This window comes from Antechinus flavipes, chromosome 5 (genome assembly GCF_016432865.1).
Source record: "Antechinus flavipes isolate AdamAnt ecotype Samford, QLD, Australia chromosome 5, AdamAnt_v2, whole genome shotgun sequence".
In the NCBI taxonomy this organism is placed as follows: domain Eukaryota; kingdom Metazoa; phylum Chordata; class Mammalia; order Dasyuromorphia; family Dasyuridae; genus Antechinus; species Antechinus flavipes.
In genome coordinates, this window is record NC_067402.1 from 964,889 (window position 1) to 985,399 (window position 20,511).

At 55.9% G+C, this 20,511-nt stretch overlaps 1 protein-coding gene across 8 annotated transcripts in view; it reads left to right on the top strand.

Annotated features, from left to right (window-relative positions):
* The window catches only part of PPP1R9A (protein phosphatase 1 regulatory subunit 9A), a 64,144-nt gene that overhangs the window by 23,628 nt on the left and 20,005 nt on the right, over nt 1-20,511 (top strand). For all 8 annotated transcript variants that reach the window (XM_052000365.1, XM_052000364.1, XM_052000368.1 and 5 more), the window contains 4 exons: nt 4,526-4,658; nt 4,771-4,891; nt 7,011-7,115; nt 18,602-18,737. In XM_052000365.1, coding sequence (XP_051856325.1) covers nt 4,526-4,658; nt 4,771-4,891; nt 7,011-7,115; nt 18,602-18,737 — 495 coding nt within the window. The remainder of the gene's footprint in view (nt 1-4,525; nt 4,659-4,770; nt 4,892-7,010; nt 7,116-18,601; nt 18,738-20,511) is intronic.

Sequence of the window (20,511 nt, forward strand, 5' to 3'; positions counted from 1 at the left end):
AATCAAAGTCCAGCTTGCTGGGCTGTCATTTACAGTCCTGTTCTATTGATACAGTTTTCCATGAGCTTTCAAATCAGCCCAAAGGGATCCTGACTTCTTGGCTGCTCTGTGAAGGCAGCCCCCAGAAGCTTCCCCAGAGCTGAGCACTGCTCCCTGGTTTGGCTGAGAGCAAGCAGGCGGTCAGGAGGAAACACCTCTAGGGAGAAACAACTGCTCTTTGCATGCACTCCCATTTTGATGCATTTCTCTCCATACTAACAAGAAATAGGGAGTTGATTTTTTTATGCTAACAGCTTCATTAAGGCAGAAATCACCTGAAAAACCCAGTTCTTGCCTTAGCAGCCGACAGACCTCAGTACCTCCTGGATTCAAACGCTGCTTCAGAGGGAGCCACACGGCTTTCTGCCTCCTCCTCATCCACCGGCCTCCATGTCCCTTTGAGCACAAAATCTGTGTCCTTTCCCAGAATTGTGATTCAGTTTCTTTGTATCTCCTGCAAGATCTAGCCTTGCATTTGTCACTAACGCCATTAGCCTAAAAAACCCAGGTCTAGGCAGAAGCGCAGAGCACGGGGGGCTGATTTTTCTGTCTCTCTCGATGTTGGCGGTAATCCCAGGACAACTGGCCAATCTGGCTCTCCATCCTTGGAGAATGGCCTTGCTCACGTCCAGTGAAGCCGGGGTATTTTCCTGCGTGAAATCTCATCGATACCCATACGGCAGAGTTTCAGACTGTCTGGTTTGGCAGCCCCTCGTAGGAAGCTTGTTTAGAGGCGGATGGGAGTCCTGATGAGGTCTCACACTGAATGAAATCCGAACTTATTAATTTCTGTCCACGAGCTTTGCGATTCTGCCGCATGAAGAAAACAATCTAGCCAGTGTCCTCCTGGGAGGGGGTGGACGGAGCATTAGTGAGTCCGCAGACACTCTTCTGTTCTCTGGTGGCCGTTGTGGGCGTCCTGCCTGTCCCCATGACGTGTCATTTAGAAAGAAAGGGGAGACGCGTATAACTTTGCTGAAAGAGCCCGTCTGGCTCTTGGGCTGGATTTCCTGCTTGTTTCTGGAAGACTCGGGCACAGAGATGATTTCATTTGGGGAGAATTCAGTCCATCCCTTGTCCGCAGCTGTTGTAGGTGGATGCCTCATTGGAGTTCCAAATGTGTAACAGCAAAGAATTCAGGAAAAGCGGAGGGAACACGTGCCATCCCCTCGTGCAAGAGGCAGCGTGTGGGGAAGGGCTCTCCACAGTCGGGTCCCTCGCTCAGCCGTGCAGACTTCGGTCCTCCAACGAGCACAGCAAGTGTTTTCTGGGCGCCAGGGGACAAAAGATAAGTTGATTCCATGCTCTGTTCAGCCTGGTTCCTTTAGCCTGATTCCGCTTCCAGGAAGGCTGCTGACCCCCATTTCATCCACATTTAGCCCTCGTGCCTCAAGTCACGGCCTGCAGTGCTTCCTGCCTCTCAGTTACGTTTTCTGTCAGACACCCTGAGTCACAACTCTGAACAGAAGCCAATTCAAGGAAGCTAAGTGGAGACTTGCCAGGTATGGGCCAGGCTGGGCAGAGTTTGGGGTATGGCCAGCTGTCAGTGCCCTCGAAGAGCAGTGAGCAGGTGTCCACCTGAGTGCAGGTCCCCCGCCCATACCATTGCGTTTGAACACATCCACTCTGTTTTAAATTCTTTTTTTTTTAATTAAAGCTTTTTAATTTTCAAAACACATGCATAGACAATTCTTCAACATAAGCTCTTGCAAAACCCTGTGTTCCATGCCCTCCCCTAGTGGCAAAATAGTCTAATATGTATTAAATATGGTAGAAATCTATGTTCAATCCAATTTATGCATACGTATTTATACAATTATCGTGTCGCACAAGAAAAAAAGAGAAGCAAAACAAAATGCAAGCAAATAACAACAGAGAGAGTGAGAATGCTTGTGTTATGGTCCACACCTGATCAGCTCCCACGATTCTCTCTCTGGGTGCAGATGGCTTTCTTCATCACTGAACAAGTGGAACTGGTTTGAATCATCTCATTGGTGAAGAGGACCACATCCATCAGAATTGATCATCGCATAATCCTGTTGTTGCCGGAACACATCCACTCTTGAAGCATATTGGTGTGTGAGGCTAGTAGATTAGGAAGGAGTCTCAGAGTCTCCAGGCCATGGTCCGGGCCTTAGAGAGAGGGTTGGGCAAGGTGACCAGCCTGATTTGGGTTGCAAGTTGTTGTTTCAGCATGTGTCTCATTGCTGCCCTTTAGCCGGGATTGAAATGGGAGGTTCTGGTACCTGAAGAACTCACCTTGTCATTCACAGCCACTTGTAATTCAGAGAGTAGCAAAACTGGATCAATAAACCGTGTCCAGGTAGAGGAAAGGGGTGGCAATCAGTTCTTCAAAGGATACGGGACAAGTATATGTTTCTTCCTCCTAATTTATCACTGCGGCCATCACACATCAGGATGATGAAAAGGCAGCAGCACAGAATATTTTATCCTGCTTGGGACAGATATCAAAAGTCAGGAGAAAAAGGGCAATGAAGTCGCTCTAGCCTTAACTGTTCAGATAAAGAAAAGGTGATGAAGTCGTTGATCTTGGTGCACGGGCAGCATTTCCTGTGGGAGTTTAATAGGTTTTTAAAGCAGTTGTTGAGAAGACTTTGGGCAGCAGCCCTCAGCTGCTGTGCCACTGGAAACCAGCTCATGAGCTTTCCCAGAGGGATGCAATGGGAGAGCGGCCCAAGGGTCACTTCGAGTCCCCTCTTTCTTCTCCCAGAACTGGCACACGAGCTGTGCCCACCGACTGCCGCCTCCCCCCTCTCAAACTGTGGGTCCAGTGGGACAGCGCACAGTGGAAGCTCAATAAATATCACTGATTGATTGATTAAAAAGCAGCACACAGCAGTGGAAGCAGGTATACAGTTTTGTGTGGGCATGTGTAGCGTAGGTTAAGGATCCTTTCATTCTTCATATTTGTGGCCCAAGTGCCCAGTAGCAGCTCAGCCAATGCTTTGAAAAAGGGCACGAAACGATGGAAGAGAATGTGCCATGTCCAAAGCATTGGGGAGCCAAGCCCGGTGATCCCAGAGTGTTCACTGAGCAGTTCCTTTTGGCCCAAGTTTTGCACTTAATGCCCGTTCTGTGGATCCGAAGCACCGGCTGGAGACAGACAGGCTCCTTGTTTGTTATCGTGATTGTTAAAGCCTGAAACTGGAGGAGAAACAGCAGGTCCCCCAGCCCGCTGCCATGGAGAGGACGATGATCAAGAGCTCCATGGTGAGCCTGGGAGACCAGGTTTGGCCCTGCAGGAGCTCACATCCCAAAACATGCCGAGGGACACAGTAGATGGAGGGCGGCTTTGGGAGCATCAGCAATGGTGTGGGGCTAGGGGTGAAGGAGTTGGAGGGGGGCCTCCTAGAGGAGGAGGGGAGTCTCTTTGGAGGAGGGGCCTCTTAGAAGAGGGGAGTCTCTTTGGAGGAGGGGCCTCCTGGAGGAGGGGGCCCTTGAACTGAGTCTTAGAGAAAAAAAGGGACAGTGTTCTGGTCACACAGACCAGAGATGAACCGATTGCTGGGAAATTGTTACTAGCAGATTTTATCAGAATTATCCAGGAACCTTCTCAAATGATTTGGGAAACAGAGAATCCGAGCTCCCAGAGAATCTCTCCCCGGAGGTCCAGGAGCAGCTTTCTGTCTGATCTTGTGGGATATCTGGGCCTGGTTCGCAGACATTGGAAGGGATCTTAGGTTCCGAGGCGACCCGGCTTCATCTGGTATGAAGCTTTGCTTTGGCCTTGGGTTTGTGGTCTTGTTTTTCTTTTTTCTCACTCCAGGTCCTGCAAGATCTCTCCTCACAACTGAGGGTAGTGAGCCTCCAAGTTGTTTGCTCTTCCTGGTTATGAATTTATAAAAAGCCTCATGGATTGGGCTTGTAGAGAAATGATCCATGGGGGCAGGGTCTGCACGTTCCCAGAAATCAAAGGCGGCTTTTGCAGGGCTTAGGACATCACGAGGCTAATTGTAGACATGGGGAGAATTAGGCTGCTGTCGGTCTCATGCCTTGGTTCTGGGCCGGCCCAGGTCCTGCTCTGTGTAATTAAGGGTCTAGTCCCGTGTGGCTTGTGGGAAAGCCTGACCATGGGAATTTTGAGAAAATATGGTTTCGTTATTTGAAACCAGTCCATTGTGGCGGGGGAGCTGGGCCCCTCTTTGCCGCCCAGAGACCCCTGGCTATGAGCCTCCGAGACCCGTCAGGGCCGGGGGACCGGGATTTTCTTAGCATTACACACCTCAGGTAACTCGCATCTTATCTGAAAGCTGGCCCCATATTGATTAGTCAGGGTTGTTTTCGTGTTCCTTTGATTGTTCACAGATTGTTTACTGGAAGGCGGGGGACCCAGCTTGTTCTGACTCGCCCTCCCCAATTTGGAAAGTCCCTGATCTTTTCTCCAAATAAAAACCGGCTTATCCCATTTTAGTATCCTGGCCGACCATTTTCTTTGTGACGTAGTCTTATTTGGTTAATTGTGCAGGTTTTCCACACTTACTCCAATGAAGATTATGACCGGAGGAATGATGACGTGGACCCCGTGGCAGCATCGGCAGAGTACGAGCTGGAGAAGCGAGTGGAGAAACTGGACCTCTTCCCAGTGGAGCTGGAAAAAGGTAGGGCGGCCATTGGCCTCGGCCCCTAGACTGGGAGGAGTGGGGGGTTGGGGTCTCCCGGGGCTCGAGGCTGGGCCCGGGCGCCCTCTGGGACGGCTCCTTCTCTTCCCAGATGAAGACGGCCTGGGCATCAGCATCATTGGCATGGGTGTGGGTGCCGACGCAGGGCTGGAGAAGCTGGGGATCTTTGTGAAAACGGTGACAGACGGCGGGGCGGCTCAGCTGGATGGTCGGTAAGTGCCCCGCCCCCCCCGCTCCCATCCTCAGGTGGTTCTGTCAGAGTCTGCCCTCCCCCAGTCAGTCTCCTTTCTCCTTGTCGGGGACTCTCTGCAGTGTGTGTGGGGGGTGCATCTGTGCATCCAGAGCTTGGCTGTGGCAGACCAGGCCAGCGCCTCCCTGGATCCATGGGTGGACGGGCTTTACCCTTTGGGGCCTTGGAGCCTTGGCCCTGCCTTTCTGGACCTAGGCCCTTCCCTGGTTCCTCGTGGCACCTTCATTTCTGTGTGTGGCTCAGTGGGCAGCTCAGTGCATGGCTCCGTGGGCAACGTGGTGGGTGGCTCAATAGTGGGTGACTTGGCAGATGGGTTGGTGGGTGAGTCGATGAGTAGTTTGACGGGTGGCTCAGTGGGTGGCTTGGTGGGTGACTCTGGGCAGCTCACTGGATGGCTCAGTGCATGACTTGAGCAACATGGTGGGCAACTTGATAGGCAGCTTGGTAGATGGTTCAGTGCAAAGTTTGATGGGTGACCCAGTGGGCAGGGGCGTGATTTGGGCGACTTGGTGGACAACTTGCTGGGTGGCTCAGTGGGAAGCTTGGTGGGCAACTTGGTGGATGGCCTGAGGCCTGAGCTGGAAGCAGGGTTGTGGTCTGGGCACCTGGGCCTGTGGTGTGTTAGTGCTGCCGGTTGTAATGAGGAAGATGAAGGCTGTGGGGGAAGGGCTTACGTCCTCACTCCCAGCTCTGGGAGTCCCTAGTGGGCTGGAGGCAGCGCCCGGCCCAGAATCCTGCAGTCCTGGCTCCCTGATGAGAACCAAGGGGGCCAAGCCACCCCGACCCAAGCCGCACGCTTGGGGCCGCAGGATGCCCTTCATCCCAGGCACAGCTGCAGAGGGGCTGCAGGCAGGCCTTATGTCTCCCGAGGTGCTGCAAGCTGACCCTGTGAGCCCCGAGCCCCTGCAAGCCATGATCTGTAGTGTTCTTTTTTTTATAATACTATGGTTCTCTCTGGGAGCAGGTTCCTCGGGGAGGTTTTCTGGAGGCAGCCTTAGTTTCGGTTCAGATCAATAATCACCCCAAATGCAGCCAGCTGACAAAATCCAACCGTTTATTTTCTCCTTCCAAGCCTTTCTTTCCTTGGGCCCGGTTAGCTTTCTTAGAGGCCTCTCTCCCTCCTCGGTCCCAGGAGCTCTTGCAACTTCGCCTGCAGTCTCTAGCTTGTCAATCTTAACTGAGCTCACTTGGGCTTTCTTTGGTTCCCAGAGCTCTCGTTGCTAATCTTTTGCTTCTAGCAGCTTCTGCTTCTAGGCAATCTTCTGAACTGAACTGACTTCACTGACTCAGCTCCTTTTTATGCTCTCTCAAAGGTTGACTCCTCCTCTGAGAGTGGGATCATGGGAGGTGGGAAACCCTAACTTGGTGTATCTCCCATGCTTGTGAACTAGTGTGAGCTAACGTGTGAACGCTCAAAGGTGCGAACCCAGGCACACAAGCGCGGCTTCCATCCGTTCCAGTGAGTCAACACCTTGTTTCAAGTTCTGGCTCATAACAGTGGCCCGTGAGCCCAGCTCCTTCCCAGCTGCCCTTCCTCCGGCTCCTCCTCATGCAGCCTTCCCAAGGACGCGGCAGGGATGACATTGAGGCCATTTTACAAGTTTGGGGGAGGGAGGGGAGAAGCATCCACGCGGTGCCTACTTTGTGCTGGGCACAGAACGCCTCTCTGGACCGGGCGGAGACTTGGGCTCTAAGCTTCAGATGCTCCTGGTTGCTCACCGCCGCCCGCCTCAGTTTCCTCAGCTGACAGCACCTCCCTCCTCCCGTGCCCCAGAGTGGTAGCAAGGGTCAGACGAGACGGTTGGCTCTTCGTCACTTATTTCCCTTACTAGCTTTCTGGAAAGGTTCTCTCTGGTCACTAAAAAGCAGCAGCGGGGCCCCGGTCTGGAGCCGCCCAGCCCCCCATTCCCGCCAGGCCCGGCCTCCTCTCTGCCCCCGTGTTTGGAGGCTCGGGCCGGCCCGGCGGCTTCCTGGAACAGGGCGGAACACGCCCCGCTGCCTCCCTCCCTCTAAAAAGGGGGTGCTTGGGCGGCCCCCGAGCTGCAGGGGATAACCCCGGCTTTTCTGCGCTTGCTTTCAAGGATCCAGGTCAACGACCAGATTGTGGAGGTGGACGGCATCAGCCTGGTGGGGGTCACCCAGAACTTCGCCGCCACCGTGCTCCGGAACACCAAGGGCACCGTCAGGTGAGCGCTCCTGAGGGCTCCTGCGGCCCAGGGCCGGGGGAGGGGCGGGCTGGCCAGGGGCTCTGGGCCTAGGGCCGCTGTCTGGCTCCCTTGGCTTCCAGAATGGAGCCTCCTGTTCGGCCGTGTCCCGTTCCCTGGGGCCTCTCCTCGCTCCTGCCCACAGCTGCCCTTCCTTATACCCCCCCCCTTCAGTCTCATGCCAGCCCTGCCTTCTGCATTGAGCCTGCCTGGGTTCTCGGGCCGGCGCCCCCAGAAGTCGCAGCGCTTGGTGGGTTCCCCACCCCTACCTGGGGAGGGGAGCTCCCGGGGGCAGGGGGCGCTGTGGCTCTGCCTCGGCGCCAGCCCGGGGGCTTCCCCAGGGCTCAGGGATCCGGCCTCTGCCCCGGTCACCCTGGAGGCTGACTCGGGTGGTCGGCGCTGGGCCCCGCCCCTGCCCCAGGCAGCCTCGCCCTCCCGCTGCCGGGGGACCAAGGGGCTCCTCGTTGGGGGCTGTCTGACTGGGGATGGCTGGTGGTCCCCCCCCCCCCCAGGGCTGTCCTGGGTCTCCACCAAGGCGGGGCCGCGAGAGGAATTCTCCCTCCAGTCCGCGGCTGTGCCGGATTTTAATCAAGTCCTCTCTTGGCCCTGAGAACTGTGGGGGGCGCTGTCCCCTTAGAGTGACGCTGGAAGGACGAACCCCTGTCGGTGTAGGACGTTCGCGGCTGGCTCGCTCAGTCTGGGAGGGATGGCCGGGACAGAAAGGCCCGCCCTTCTCCCTCTCCGGCTGGGAGGGCCGGCCTCCCAGCGGGCACCGCGGCCGTGGTGCACCCATGTTCTGCGGCCCCCCCTGCTGGGAAGGAAGATAACCCACCTGTGTGCTCCTTGGGAGCCCTTCAGAGACAAGGGCGGCGCTTGGAAAGCAGAGCAGCTTACTTCTCAGCAAAGCGGGAGAAACAGCAATGGCGCCCAGGGGAAGTCCCGCCCAGGGAGAAGTCCCGCCCAGGGAGGAATCCCGCCCTCAGGAAGAAGTCCCGCCCTCAGGGAGAAGTCCCGCCCTCAGGAAGAAGTCCCGCCCAGGGAGAAGTTCCGCCCTCAGGGAGAAGTTCCGCCCTCAGGGAGGAGTCCTACCCAGGGAGAAGTCCCGCCCTCAGGGAGAAGTCCTGCCCAGGGAGAAGTTCCGCCCTCAGGGAGGAGTCCTACCCAGGGAGAAGTCCCGCCCTCAGGGAGAAGTCCCGCCCAGGGAGGAGTCCCGCCCTCAGGGAGAAATCCCGCCCTCAGGGAGAAGTCCCGCCCTCAGGGAGAAGTCCCGCCCTCAGGGAGGAGTCCCGCCCTCAGGGAGAAATCCCGCCCTCAGGAAGAAGTCCCGCCCTCAGGGAGAAGTCCCGCCCTCAGGGAGAAGTCCCGCCCTCAGGAAGAAGTCCCGCCCAGGGAGAAGTCCCGCCCTCAGGGAGAAATCCCGCCCTCAGGGAGAAGTCCCGCCCTCAGGGAGAAGTCCTGCCCAGGGAGAAGTCCCACCCTCAGGGAGAAGTCCCGCCCTCAGGGAGAAGTCCCACCCAGGGAGAAGTCCCGCCCTCAGGGAGAAGTCCTGCCCAGGGAGAAGTCCCGCCCTCAGGGAGAAGTCCCGCCCTCAGGGAGAAGTCCCACCCAGGGAGAAGTCCTGCCCAGGGAGAAGTCCCGCCCTCAGGGAGAAGTCCCGCGCCCAGGGAGAAGTCCCGCCCTCAGGGAGGAGTCCCGCCCAGGGAGAAGTCCCGCCCTCAGGGAGAAGTCCTGCCCAGGGAGAAGTCCCGCCCTCAGGGAGAAGTCCCGCCCAGGGAGAAGTCCCGCCCTCAGGGAGAAGTCCTGCCCAGGGAGAAGTCCCGCCCTCAGGGAGAAGTCCCACCCAGGGAGAAGTCCTGCCCAGGGAGAAGTCCTGCCCAGGGAGAAGTCCCGCCCTCAGGGAGAAGTCCCACCCAGGGACAAGTCCCGCCCTCACAGAGAAGTCCCGCCCTCACAGAGAAGTCCCGCCCTCACAGAGAAGTCCCGCCCTCACAGAGAAGTCCCGCCCAGGGAGAAGAGTGGTCAGCACCTGCTCCAAACCGGGCACCCTGTCAGTGCGAGAAGTTGCCGGGGATCCCCACTGGGTCTTGGGCTTTGGATTTTGCTCAGAGCTGTTGGTTGGTTGGGCAGGACTCTTGGCCGGGGACCTGCAGGGGCGGTGCTTGTTGTGTGAAGCTTGTTTCCAACGAAGGTCATTTCCCGCCACAGCGCTCTGGCTGCGGGACCCGTGGCTGGTGTCCTCAGGACCCTGGCTGCGGCAGCCGTGAGGCGGGGGCGGGGGGGAGAGGGGGAGAGGGGGCAGGAGCACTATCCCTGCCTACGGTGGCTTCCCTGTGGGAGCTCGCAGGCTGTCCCGGGAGGTTGATGCTGGAGACCCCCCTTCGGCTTTCTCTTCTGGAGGGACGGGCTCGTCCCGGGAGCCCCTTCTGGGGCGGGGGTCACATGCCTCTGCACGGGCTCAAATCGAGCCCCTCATCGCTGCCCTTTGTGGGGCCACCCCTGTGGCTCATCTTCATGACCCTGAGAAACCCCGGGGTAGCTCTGGCCATTGCTGCATGTGCGCTCTGGGGGTCCCCACATTCAGGGCCATCCTACCCCCCTCCCAGTCCTTGTCACACCCACTTGGGGGGTGATTACCAGCCTCAGCCCTTGGAAGGTTATACAGCAGGCGCTCGGTAACTGCTCGTTGGATGGCCGACGTGTTATCTCTGGGAGACATTCAGGCCTTGGAAGGTTATACAGCAGGCGCTCGGTAACTGCTCGTTGGATGGCCGACGTGTTATCTCTGGGAGACATTCAGGCCTTGGAAGGTTATACAGCAGGCGCTCGGTAACTGCTCGTTGGATGGCCGACGTGTTATCTCTGAGACATTCAGGCCTTGGAAGGTTATACAGCAGGCGCTCGGTAACTGCTCGTTGGATGGCCGACGTGTTATCTCTGGAGACATTCAGCCCTTGGAAGGATACACAGCAGGCGCTCGGTAACTGCTCGTTGGATGGCCGATGTGTTATCTCTGAGACATTCAGCCCTTGGAAGGTTATACAGCAGGCGCTCGGTAACTGCTCGTTGGATGGCCGACGTGTTATCTCTGAGACATTCAGCCCTTGGAAGGTTATACAGCAGGCGCTCGGTAACTGCTCGTTGGATGGCCGACGTGTTATCTCTGGGAGACATTCAGGCCTTGGAAGGTTATACAGCAGGCGCTCGGTAACTGCTCGTTGGATGGCCGATGTGTTATCTCTGAGACATTCAGCCCTTGGAAGGTTATACAGCAGGCGCTCGGTAACTGCTCGTTGGATGGCCGACGTGTTATCTCTGGAGACATTCAGCCCTTGGAAGGTTATACAGCAGGCGCTCGGTAACTGCTCGTTGGATGGCCGACGTGTTATCTCTGGAGACATTCAGCCTTGGAAGGTTATACAGCAGGCGCTCGGTAACTGCTCGTTGGATGGCCGACGTGTTATCTCTGGGAGACATTCAGCCCTTGGAAGGTTATACAGCAGGCGCTCGGTAACTGCTCGTTGGATGGCTGATGTGTTATCTCTGAGACATTCAGGCCTTGGAAGGTTATACAGCAGGCGCTCGGTAACTGCTCGTTGGATGGCCGACGTGTTATCTCTGGAGACATTCAGGCCTTGGAAGGTTATACAGCAGGCGCTCGGTAACTGCTCGTTGGATGGCCGATGTGTTATCTCTGGGAGACATTCAGCCCTTGCAAGGTTATACAGCAGGCGCTCGGTAACTGCTCGTTGGATGGCCGATGTGTTATCTCTGAGACATTCAGCCCTTGGAAGGTTATACAGCAGGTGCTCGGTAACTGCTCGTTGGATGGCCGACGTGTTATCTCTGGGAGACATTCAGCCCTTGGAAGGTTATACAGCAGGCGCTCGGTAACTGCTCGTTGGATGGCCGACGTGTTATCTCTGGGAGACATTCAGGCCTTGGAAGGTTATACAGCAGGCGCTCGGTAACTGCTCGTTGGATGGCCGACGTGTTATCTCTGGGAGACATTCAGGCCTTGGAAGGTTATACAGCAGGCGCTCGGTAACTGCTCGTTGGATGGCCGACGTGTTATCTCTGAGACATTCAGGCCTTGGAAGGTTATACAGCAGGCGCTCGGTAACTGCTCGTTGGATGGCCGACGTGTTATCTCTGAGACATTCAGGCCTTGGAAGGTTATACAGCAGGCGCTCGGTAACTGCTCGTTGGATGGCCGACGTGTTATCTCTGGGAGACATTCAGGCCTTGGAAGGTTATACAGCAGGCGCTCGGTAACTGCTCGTTGGATGGCCGACGTGTTATCTCTGAGACATTCAGGCCTTGGAAGGTTATACAGCAGGCGCTCGGTAACTGCTCGTTGGATGGCCGACGTGTTATCTCTGGGAGACATTCAGCCCTTGGAAGGATACACAGCAGGCGCTCGGTAACTGCTCGTTGGATGGCCGATGTGTTATCTCTGAGACATTCAGCCCTTGGAAGGTTATACAGCAGGCGCTCGGTAACTGCTCGTTGGATGGCCGACGTGTTATCTCTGAGACATTCAGCCCTTGGAAGGTTATACAGCAGGCGCTCGGGAACTGCTCGTTGGATGGCCGACGTGTTATCTCTGAGACATTCAGGCCTTGGAAGGTTATACAGCAGGCGCTCGGGAACTGCTCGTTGGATGGCCGACGTGTTATCTCTGGGAGACATTCAGGCCTTGGAAGGTTATACAGCAGGCGCTCGGGAACTGCTCGTTGGATGGCCGACGTGTTATCTCTGAGACATTCAGCCCTTGGAAGGTTATACAGCAGGCGCTCGGTAACTGCTCGTTGGATGGCCGACGTGTTATCTCTGGGAGACATTCAGCCCTTGGAAGGTTGTACAGCAGGCGCTCGGTAACTGCTCGTTGGATGGCCGACGTGTTATCTCTGGGAGACATTCAGCCCTTGGAAGGTTATACAGCAGGCGCTCGGTAACTGCTCGTTGGATGGCCGACGTGTTATCTCTGGGAGACATTCAGCCCTTGGAAGGTTATACAGCAGGCGCTCGGTAACTGCTCGTTGGATGGCCGACGTGTTATCTCTGAGACATTCAGCCTTGGAAGGTTATACAGCAGGCGCTCGGTAACTGCTCGTTGGATGGCCGACGTGTTATCTCTGGGAGACATTCAGCCCTTGGAAGGTTATACAGCAGGCGCTCGGTAACTGCTCGTTGGATGGCCGACGTGTTATCTCTGGAGACATTCAGGCCTTGGAAGGTTATACAGCAGGCGCTCGGTAACTGCTCGTTGGATGGCCGACGTGTTATCTCTGGGAGATATTCAGCCCTTGGAAGGTTATACAGCAGGCGCTCGGTAACTGCTCGTTGGATGGCCGACGTGTTATCTCTGAGACATTCAGCCTTGGAAGGTTATACAGCAGGCGCTCGGTAACTGCTCGTTGGATGGCCGACGTGTTATCTCTGGGAGACATTCAGCCCTTGGAAGGTTATACAGCAGGCGCTCGGTAACTGCTCGTTGGATGGCCGACGTGTTATCTCTGGGAGACATTCAGGCCTTGGAAGGTTATACAGCAGGCGCTCGGTAACTGCTCGTTGGATGGCCGACGTGTTATCTCTGGGAGATATTCAGCCCTTGGAAGGTTATACAGCAGGCGCTCGGTAACTGCTCGTTGGATGGCCGACGTGTTATCTCTGAGACATTCAGCCTTGGAAGGTTATACAGCAGGCGCTCGGTAACTGCTCGTTGGATGGCTGACGTGTTATCTCTGGGAGACATTCAGCCCTTGGAAGGTTATACAGCAGGCGCTCGGTAACTGCTCGTTGGATGGCCGACGTGTTATCTCTGAGACATTCAGGCCTTGGAAGGTTATACAGCAGGCGCTCGGTAACTGCTCGTTGGATGGCCGACGTGTTATCTCTGGGAGATATTCAGCCCTTGGAAGGTTATACAGCAGGCGCTCGGTAACTGCTCGTTGGATGGCGACGTGTTATCTCTGAGACATTCAGCCTTGGAAGGTTATACAGCAGGTGCTCGGTAACTGCTCGTTGGATGGCCGACGTGTTATCTCTGGGAGACATTCAGGCCTTGGAAGGTTATACAGCAGGCGCTCGGTAACTGCTTGTTGGATGGCCGACGTGTTATCTCTGGGAGATATTCAGCCCTTGGAAGGTTATACAGCAGGCGCTCGGTAACTGCTCGTTGGATGGCCGACGTGTTCTCTCTGAGACATTCAGCCTTTGGAAGGTTATACAGCAGGCGCTCGGTAACTGCTCGTTGGATGGCCGACGTGTTATCTCTGAGACATTCAGCCTTTGGAAGGTTATACAGCAGGCGCTCGGTAACTGCTCGTTGGATGGCCGACGTGTTATCTCTGAGACATTCAGCCTTTGGAAGGTTATACAGCAGGCGCTCGGTAACTGCTCGTTGGATGGCCGACGTGTTATCTCTGGGAGACATTCAGCCCATGGAAGGTTATACAGCAGGCGCTCGGTAACGGCTCGTTGGATGGCCGACGTGTTATCTCTGAGACATTCAAGCCTTGGAAGGTTATACAGCAGGCGCTCGGTAACTGCTCGTTGGATGGCCGACGTGTTATCTCTGAGACATTCAGGCCTTGGAAGGTTATACAGCAGACGCTCGGTAACTGCTCGTTGGATGGCCGACGTGTTATCTCTGAGACATTCAGGCCTTGGAAGGTTATACAGCAGGCGCTCGGTAACTGCTCGTTGGATGGCCGACGTGTTATCTCTGAGACATTCAGGCCTTGGAAGGTTATACAGCAGGCGCTCGGTAACGGCTCGTTGGATGGCCGACGTGTTATCTCTGAGACATTCAGCCCTTGGAAGGTTATACAGCAGGCGCTCGGTAACTGCTCGTTGGATGGCCGACGTGTTATCTCTGGGAGACATTCAGCCCATGGAAGGTTATACAGCAGGCGCTCGGTAACGGCTCGTTGGATGGCCGACGTGTTATCTCTGGGAGACATTCAGGCCTTGGAAGGTTATACAGCAGGTGCTCGGTAACTGCTCGTTGGATGGCCGACGTGTTATCTCTGGGAGACATTCAGGCCTTGGAAGGTTATACAGCAGGCGCTCGGTAACTGCTCGTTGGATGGCCGACGTGTTATCTCTGAGACATTCAGCCTTTGGAAGGTTATACAGCAGGCGCTCGGTAACTGCTCGTTGGATGGCCGACGTGTTATCTCTGGGAGACATTCAGCCCTTGGAAGGTTATACAGCAGGCGCTCGGGAACTGCTCGTTGGATGGCCGACGTGTTATCTCTGGGAGACATTCAGGCCTTGGAAGGTTATACAGCAGGCGCTCGGTAACTGCTCGTTGGATGGCCGACGTGTTATCTCTGAGACATTCAGGCCTTGGAAGGTTATACAGCAGGCGCTCGGTAACTGCTCGTTGGATGGCCGACGTGTTATCTCTGAGACATTCAGCCCTTGGAAGGTTATACAGCAGGCGCTCGGTAACTGCTCGTTGGATGGCCGACGTGTTATCTCTGAGACATTCAGGCCTTGGAAGGTTATACAGCAGGCGCTCGGGAACTGCTCGTTAGATGGCCGACGTGTTATCTCTGGGAGACATTCAGCCCTTGGAAGGTTATACAGCAGGCGCTCGGTAACTGCTCGTTGGATGGCCGACGTGTTATCTCTGAGACATTCAGCCCTTGGAAGGTTATACAGCAGGCGCTCGGTAACGGCTCGTTGGATGGCCGACGTGTTATCTCTGAGACATTCAGGCCTTGGAAGGTTATACAGCAGGTGCTCGGTAACTGCTCGTTGGATGGCCGACGTGTTATCTCTGGGAGACATTCAGGCCTTGGAAGGTTATACAGCAGGCGCTCGGTAACTGCTCGTTGGATGGCCGACGTGTTATCTCTGAGACATTCAGCCTTTGGAAGGTTATACAGCAGGCGCTCGGTAACTGCTCGTTGGATGGCCGACGTGTTATCTCTGGGAGACATTCAGCCCTTGGAAGGTTATACAGCAGGCGCTCGGGAACTGCTCGTTGGATGGCCGACGTGTTATCTCTGGGAGACATTCAGGCCTTGGAAGGTTATACAGCAGGCGCTCGGTAACTGCTCGTTGGATGGCGACGTGTTATCTCTGAGACATTCAAGCCTTGGAAGGTTATACAGCAGGCGCTCGGTAACTGCTCGTTGGATGGCCGACGTGTTATCTCTGAGACATTCAGCCCTTGGAAGGTTATACAGCAGGCGCTCGGTAACTGCTCGTTGGATGGCCGACGTGTTATCTCTGAGACATTCAGGCCTTGGAAGGTTATACAGCAGGCGCTCGGGAACTGCTCGTTAGATGGCCGACGTGTTATCTCTGGGAGACATTCAGCCCTTGGAAGGTTATACAGCAGGCGCTCGGTAACTGCTCGTTGGATGGCCGACGTGTTATCTCTGAGACATTCAGCCCTTGGAAGGTTATACAGCAGGCGCTCGGTAACGGCTCGTTGGATGGCCGACGTGTTATCTCTGAGACATTCAGCCCTTGGAAGGTTATACAGCAGGCGCTCGGGAACTGCTCGTTGGATGGCCGACGTGTTATCTCTGAGACATTCAGGCCTTGGAAGGTTATACAGCAGGCGCTCGGTAACTGCTCGTTGGATGGCCGACGTGTTATCTCTGGGAGACATTCAGCCCTTGGAAGGTTGTACAGCAGGCGCTCGGTAACTGCTCGTTGGATGGCCGACGTGTTATCTCTGGGAGACATTCAGCCCTTGGAAGGTTATACAGCAGGCGCTCGGTAACTGCTCGTTGGATGGCCGACGTGTTATCTCTGGGAGACATTCAGCCCTTGGAAGGTTATACAGCAGGCGCTCGGTAACTGCTCGTTGGATGGCCGACGTGTTATCTCTGAGACATTCAGCCCTTGGAAGGTTATACAGCAGGCGCTCGGTAACTGCTCGTTGGATGGCTGACGTGTTATCTCTGGGAGACATTCAGCCCTTGGAAGGTTATACAGCAGGCGCTCGGTAACTGCTCGTTGGATGGCTGACGTGTTATCTCTGGGAGACATTCAGGCCTTGGAAGGTTATACAGCAGGCGCTCGGTAACTGCTCGTTGGATGGCCGACGTGTTATCTCTGGGAGATATTCAGCCCTTGGAAGGTTATACAGCAGGCGCTCGGTAACTGCTCGTTGGATGGCCGACGTGTTATCTCTGAGACATTCAGCCTTTGGAAGGTTATACAGCAGGCGCTCGGTAACTGCTCGTTGGATGGCCGACGTGTTATCTCTGGGAGACATTCAGGCCTTGGAAGGTTATACAGCAGGCGCTCGGTAACTGCTCGTTGGATGGCCGACGTGTTATCTCTGGGAGATATTCAGCCTTGGAAGGTTATACAGCAGGCGCTCGGTAACTGCTCGTTGGATGGCCGACGTGTTATCTCTGAGACATTCAGCCTTTGGAAGGTTATACAGCAGGCGCTCGGTAACTGCTCGTTGGATGGCCGATGTGTTATCTCTGAGACATTCAGCCTTTGGAAGGTTATACAGCAGGCGCTCGGTAACTGCTCGTTGGATGGCCAACGTGTTATCTCTGAGACATTCAGCCTTTGGAAGGTTATACAGCAGGCGCTCGGTAACTGCTCGTTGGATGGCCGACGTGTTATCTCTGAGACATTCAGCCTTTGGAAGGTTATACAGCAGGCTCTCAGTAACTGCTCGTTGGATGGCCGACGTGTTATCTCTGAGACATTCAGCCTTTGGAAGGTTATACAGCAGGCGCTCGGTAACTGCTCGTTGGATGGCCGACGTGTTATCTCTGGGAGACATTCAGCCCTTGGAAGGTTATACAGCAGGCGCTCAGTGACTGCTCGTTGGATGGCTGACGTGTTATCTCTGAGACATTCAGGCCTTGGAAGGTTATACAGCAGGCGCTCGGTAACTGCTCGTTGGATGGCCGACGTGTTATCTCTGGGAGACATTCAGGCCTTGGAAGGTTATACAGCAGGCTCTCAGTAACTGATCGTTGGATGGCCGACGTGTTATCTCTGAGACATTCAGCCAATGGAAGGTTATACAGCAGGCGCTCGGTAACTGCTCGTTGGATGGCCGACGTGTTATCTCTGAGACATTCAGGCCTTGGAAGGTTATACAGCAGGCGCTCGGGAACTGCTCGTTAGATGGCCGACGTGTTATCTCTGGGAGACATTCAGCCCTTGGAAGGTTATACAGCAGGCGCTCGGTAACTGCTCGTTGGATGGCCGACGTGTTATCTCTGAGACATTCAGGCCTTGGAAGGTTATACAGCAGGCGCTCGGGAACTGCTCGTTGGATGGCCGACGTGTTATCTCTGGGAGACATTCAGGCCTTGGAAGGTTATACAGCAGGCGCTCGGGAACTGCTCGTTGGATGGCCGACGTGTTATCTCTGGGAGACATTCAGCCCTTGGAAGGTTGTACAGCAGGCGCTCGGTAACTGCTCGTTGGATGGCCGACGTGTTATCTCTGAGACATTCAGCCTTTGGAAGGTTATACAGCAGGCGCTCGGGAACGGCTCGTTGGATGGCCGATGTGTTATCTCTGAGACATTCAGGCCTTGGAAGGTTATACAGCAGGCGCTCAGTAACTGCTCGTTGGATGGCTGACGTGTTATCTCTGGGAGACATTCAGCCCTTGGAAGGTTATACAGCAGGCGCTCGGTAACTGCTCGTTGGATGGCCGACGTGTTATCTCTGAGACATTCAGGCCTTGGAAGGTTATACAGCAGGCGCTCGGGAACTGCTCGTTGGATGGCCGACACATTGATTTCTCCGTGAGACTTTTTTCCAGAGGCTGAAGGCCTGAATGTGTGATCAGGGCAGGGAGGGAAGGAGTTGTCGGCTCCATCCTGCGTGGACATCACCCACGGGGAGCACTTCTGGGGCCCAGTGCTCCCCCTAATGGTCTGTGGCGGGCTCCCAGCACCTCAGCTGTGCTCCAGGGCAGCTTCCTAAAGGGCGGGATTGAATGTTGTAGCTCACACACACCTTCTGTGCCCCTGGGAAGCGCAGCCTCACAAAGCCCGGGACAGCCGGAGGACGTGGGGCTGGGAGGGCAGGGACGGAATCACGGGAGGCGGGGCCCGGGGGGGTGGGCTCCCCCACACAGGGAGGGGACAGCCAGGAAGGCGCCCAGTCTCTGCAGGCGCCGGGCCACAGGCGAGAGTCTCTGGCTGCGGGCTGCCCGGCCAACTCCTAGGCCCTCCCTGCCCGCTCTGAGAGGCTTGGGGGCAGTGCCCGGCGCCCCTGCCGGCCGCTCAGCTTCCGCCAAGCTTGTTTGCCAGGCCCGTGCCCTGACCGTCCTCGTCCAGCATTGCGCCTTTTGGCTTTCTTGTTGCTCCCAGAAGGTGGCCCCGGCCTCGGTCCGGCCCTGAGCGTCCTTGAAGCTGGGCCGGCTGTCGGGCGCTCTCCCTGGCCCTCAGTCCTGATGTAACCCCACTCTGGGGCCGGGGCGGGGTGACCGGAGTTGTGTCCCCGGCTTTCCCACAGGTTTGTGATTGGGCGGGAAAAGCCGGGACAAGTGAGCGAGGTGGCTCAGCTGATCAGCCAGACCCTGGAGCAGGAGAGACGCCAGCGGGAGCTCCTGGAGCAGCATTATGGCCAGTGTGACGCCGACGACGACGAGGTGAGGGCGAGGGGCGGGGGCGGGCCTCGGTCACAGGGAAACCCCTCCCCACCCCGCTTCCTCATCCATAAAAGGGAAGGGAGATGGCCCCCAGAGCCCCTGGTGTCCCGTGGCCACCTGTCCATCACGTCCACAAGGGGACGGCCATGACGTGTGCAACACAGTGGGGAAGCGATGAGGTGGGGGGTGCCTGGAGAAGGGCGAGGGCGGGGGCAGCTGGGGGCCGAGGGGGCCGGCCTGTCCCCAGTGTCTGCCCCCAGGTCATGGCAGATTAGAAGTGGGGCTGTTAGTCTTACTTTCCATTCATCGGCCTTTCCCCGCTGCCTCCTCTCCCCAGAGCAGAAATAAGCCAGGCCCACCCCTCCGAGCCTTGGCCACACCTCCAGATGTCCGTGGGCCCCCTCTTGGGGGGGGGCAGTGGGCCTGAGCCCCACCCAAGGGCTTTCCAGGTTGATTTTCTCTCCGTTGTCGTCTGGCTTTATCCGTGGTTCTCCCAGTTGTGGCCCTTTCGCTCTGTCTCTGGTCATGGGCCCCTTTGCTCCCCATTTTGCCCGTTCCATCGTTTCTCCGGGTCAGCCGTCCCCCACGAGCGGGCTCTCCTTTCAAACCTGGCTGCCGTGAGAAAGTGGGGACCTTGCTGCCCAGACCTGTCTGGGTCTGTGTGGACCCTTCCCCTTTCTCTGGGACTCCTTTGGGGAAAGCCTGGCCCTGGAAGCAGGAGGCCAAAGGCCCCGGGCATTTTGGCCGCTCCCGGAGGTAGATGGAACTGCTTTCCCCAAGCCCGTCCCCAGGACGGCGTCTCGCTTTCCTCCGGTAGTTCCCAGGTGCTCTGAGGGACATTTCTCCCATCATCCCCTCTCCGAAAGCGGGAGCATCTTGCGGCTGGGTCTTTCACTTATCTCATCGGTCCTAGACCCCAGCGACACGCGCTGCCGGAGTCAGGCCGCCGATCTTTCAGCTGAGCCGAGCGTGGCTCTGCTGTGACTGTGGGTAGCGTTCTCCCGCTTCCTCCAGTCCAGAACCTCATCGTTTCTCGTGCCCCGTCACACGGCCATCCCCGGGCACCGGACACCGTCTCGGCCTCCAGGCCCTTTGTGCCGCAGAAAGAGCAGAAGGTGCTCTCTTTGGGCTGCGGCCCCAGGGCTCTGCCGGATCAGAGGCTGTGCACTTACGGCCCTTTGGGCACGGTTGCAGACTGCCCTCCGATGTGGGACTAGTTCCCAGATCCAGCGTCAGGGTCCCTGATGTTCTGTGCTCCTTCAACGGCTCTCATTTTCTTTTCCTGGCACGTTAGCCGGTCCAGTTAGTGTGTGGTGGTCCCTCAGAGAGCTTCTGATTCGCACTTCTCCAATCTGTCGTGATTTAGAACCGTTTTTCATTGATTTCTTCTGAAAATCTGGTCATATACTTTGTTTCTCATTTGAATAGCTCTTATTTTTATCAATTTGACTCATTTTTGAGAAATGGGGCTTTTATCAGAGAAACTTGCTATCAAAAATTGCCCAATTTTTGCTTTCTAATCTTGACTCCTTTTGTTTTATTTGTGCAAAAACTTTTTAGTTTAATGTAATTAAAAAATTATCTATTTTTTCTCCTGTGACCCCCTCTCTATCTCTTGTTTAGTTCTAAATTCTTCAATTCTCTGGAACCTTAAATTTGTAAAGAAAGCACACATATATATATTCATGCACACACACGTATAATAGGAGATTACAAAACCTTTTTTCTTGAGTGTTCCCCTTGATATTCTTGGCCATTTGTTTTTCCACCTGCG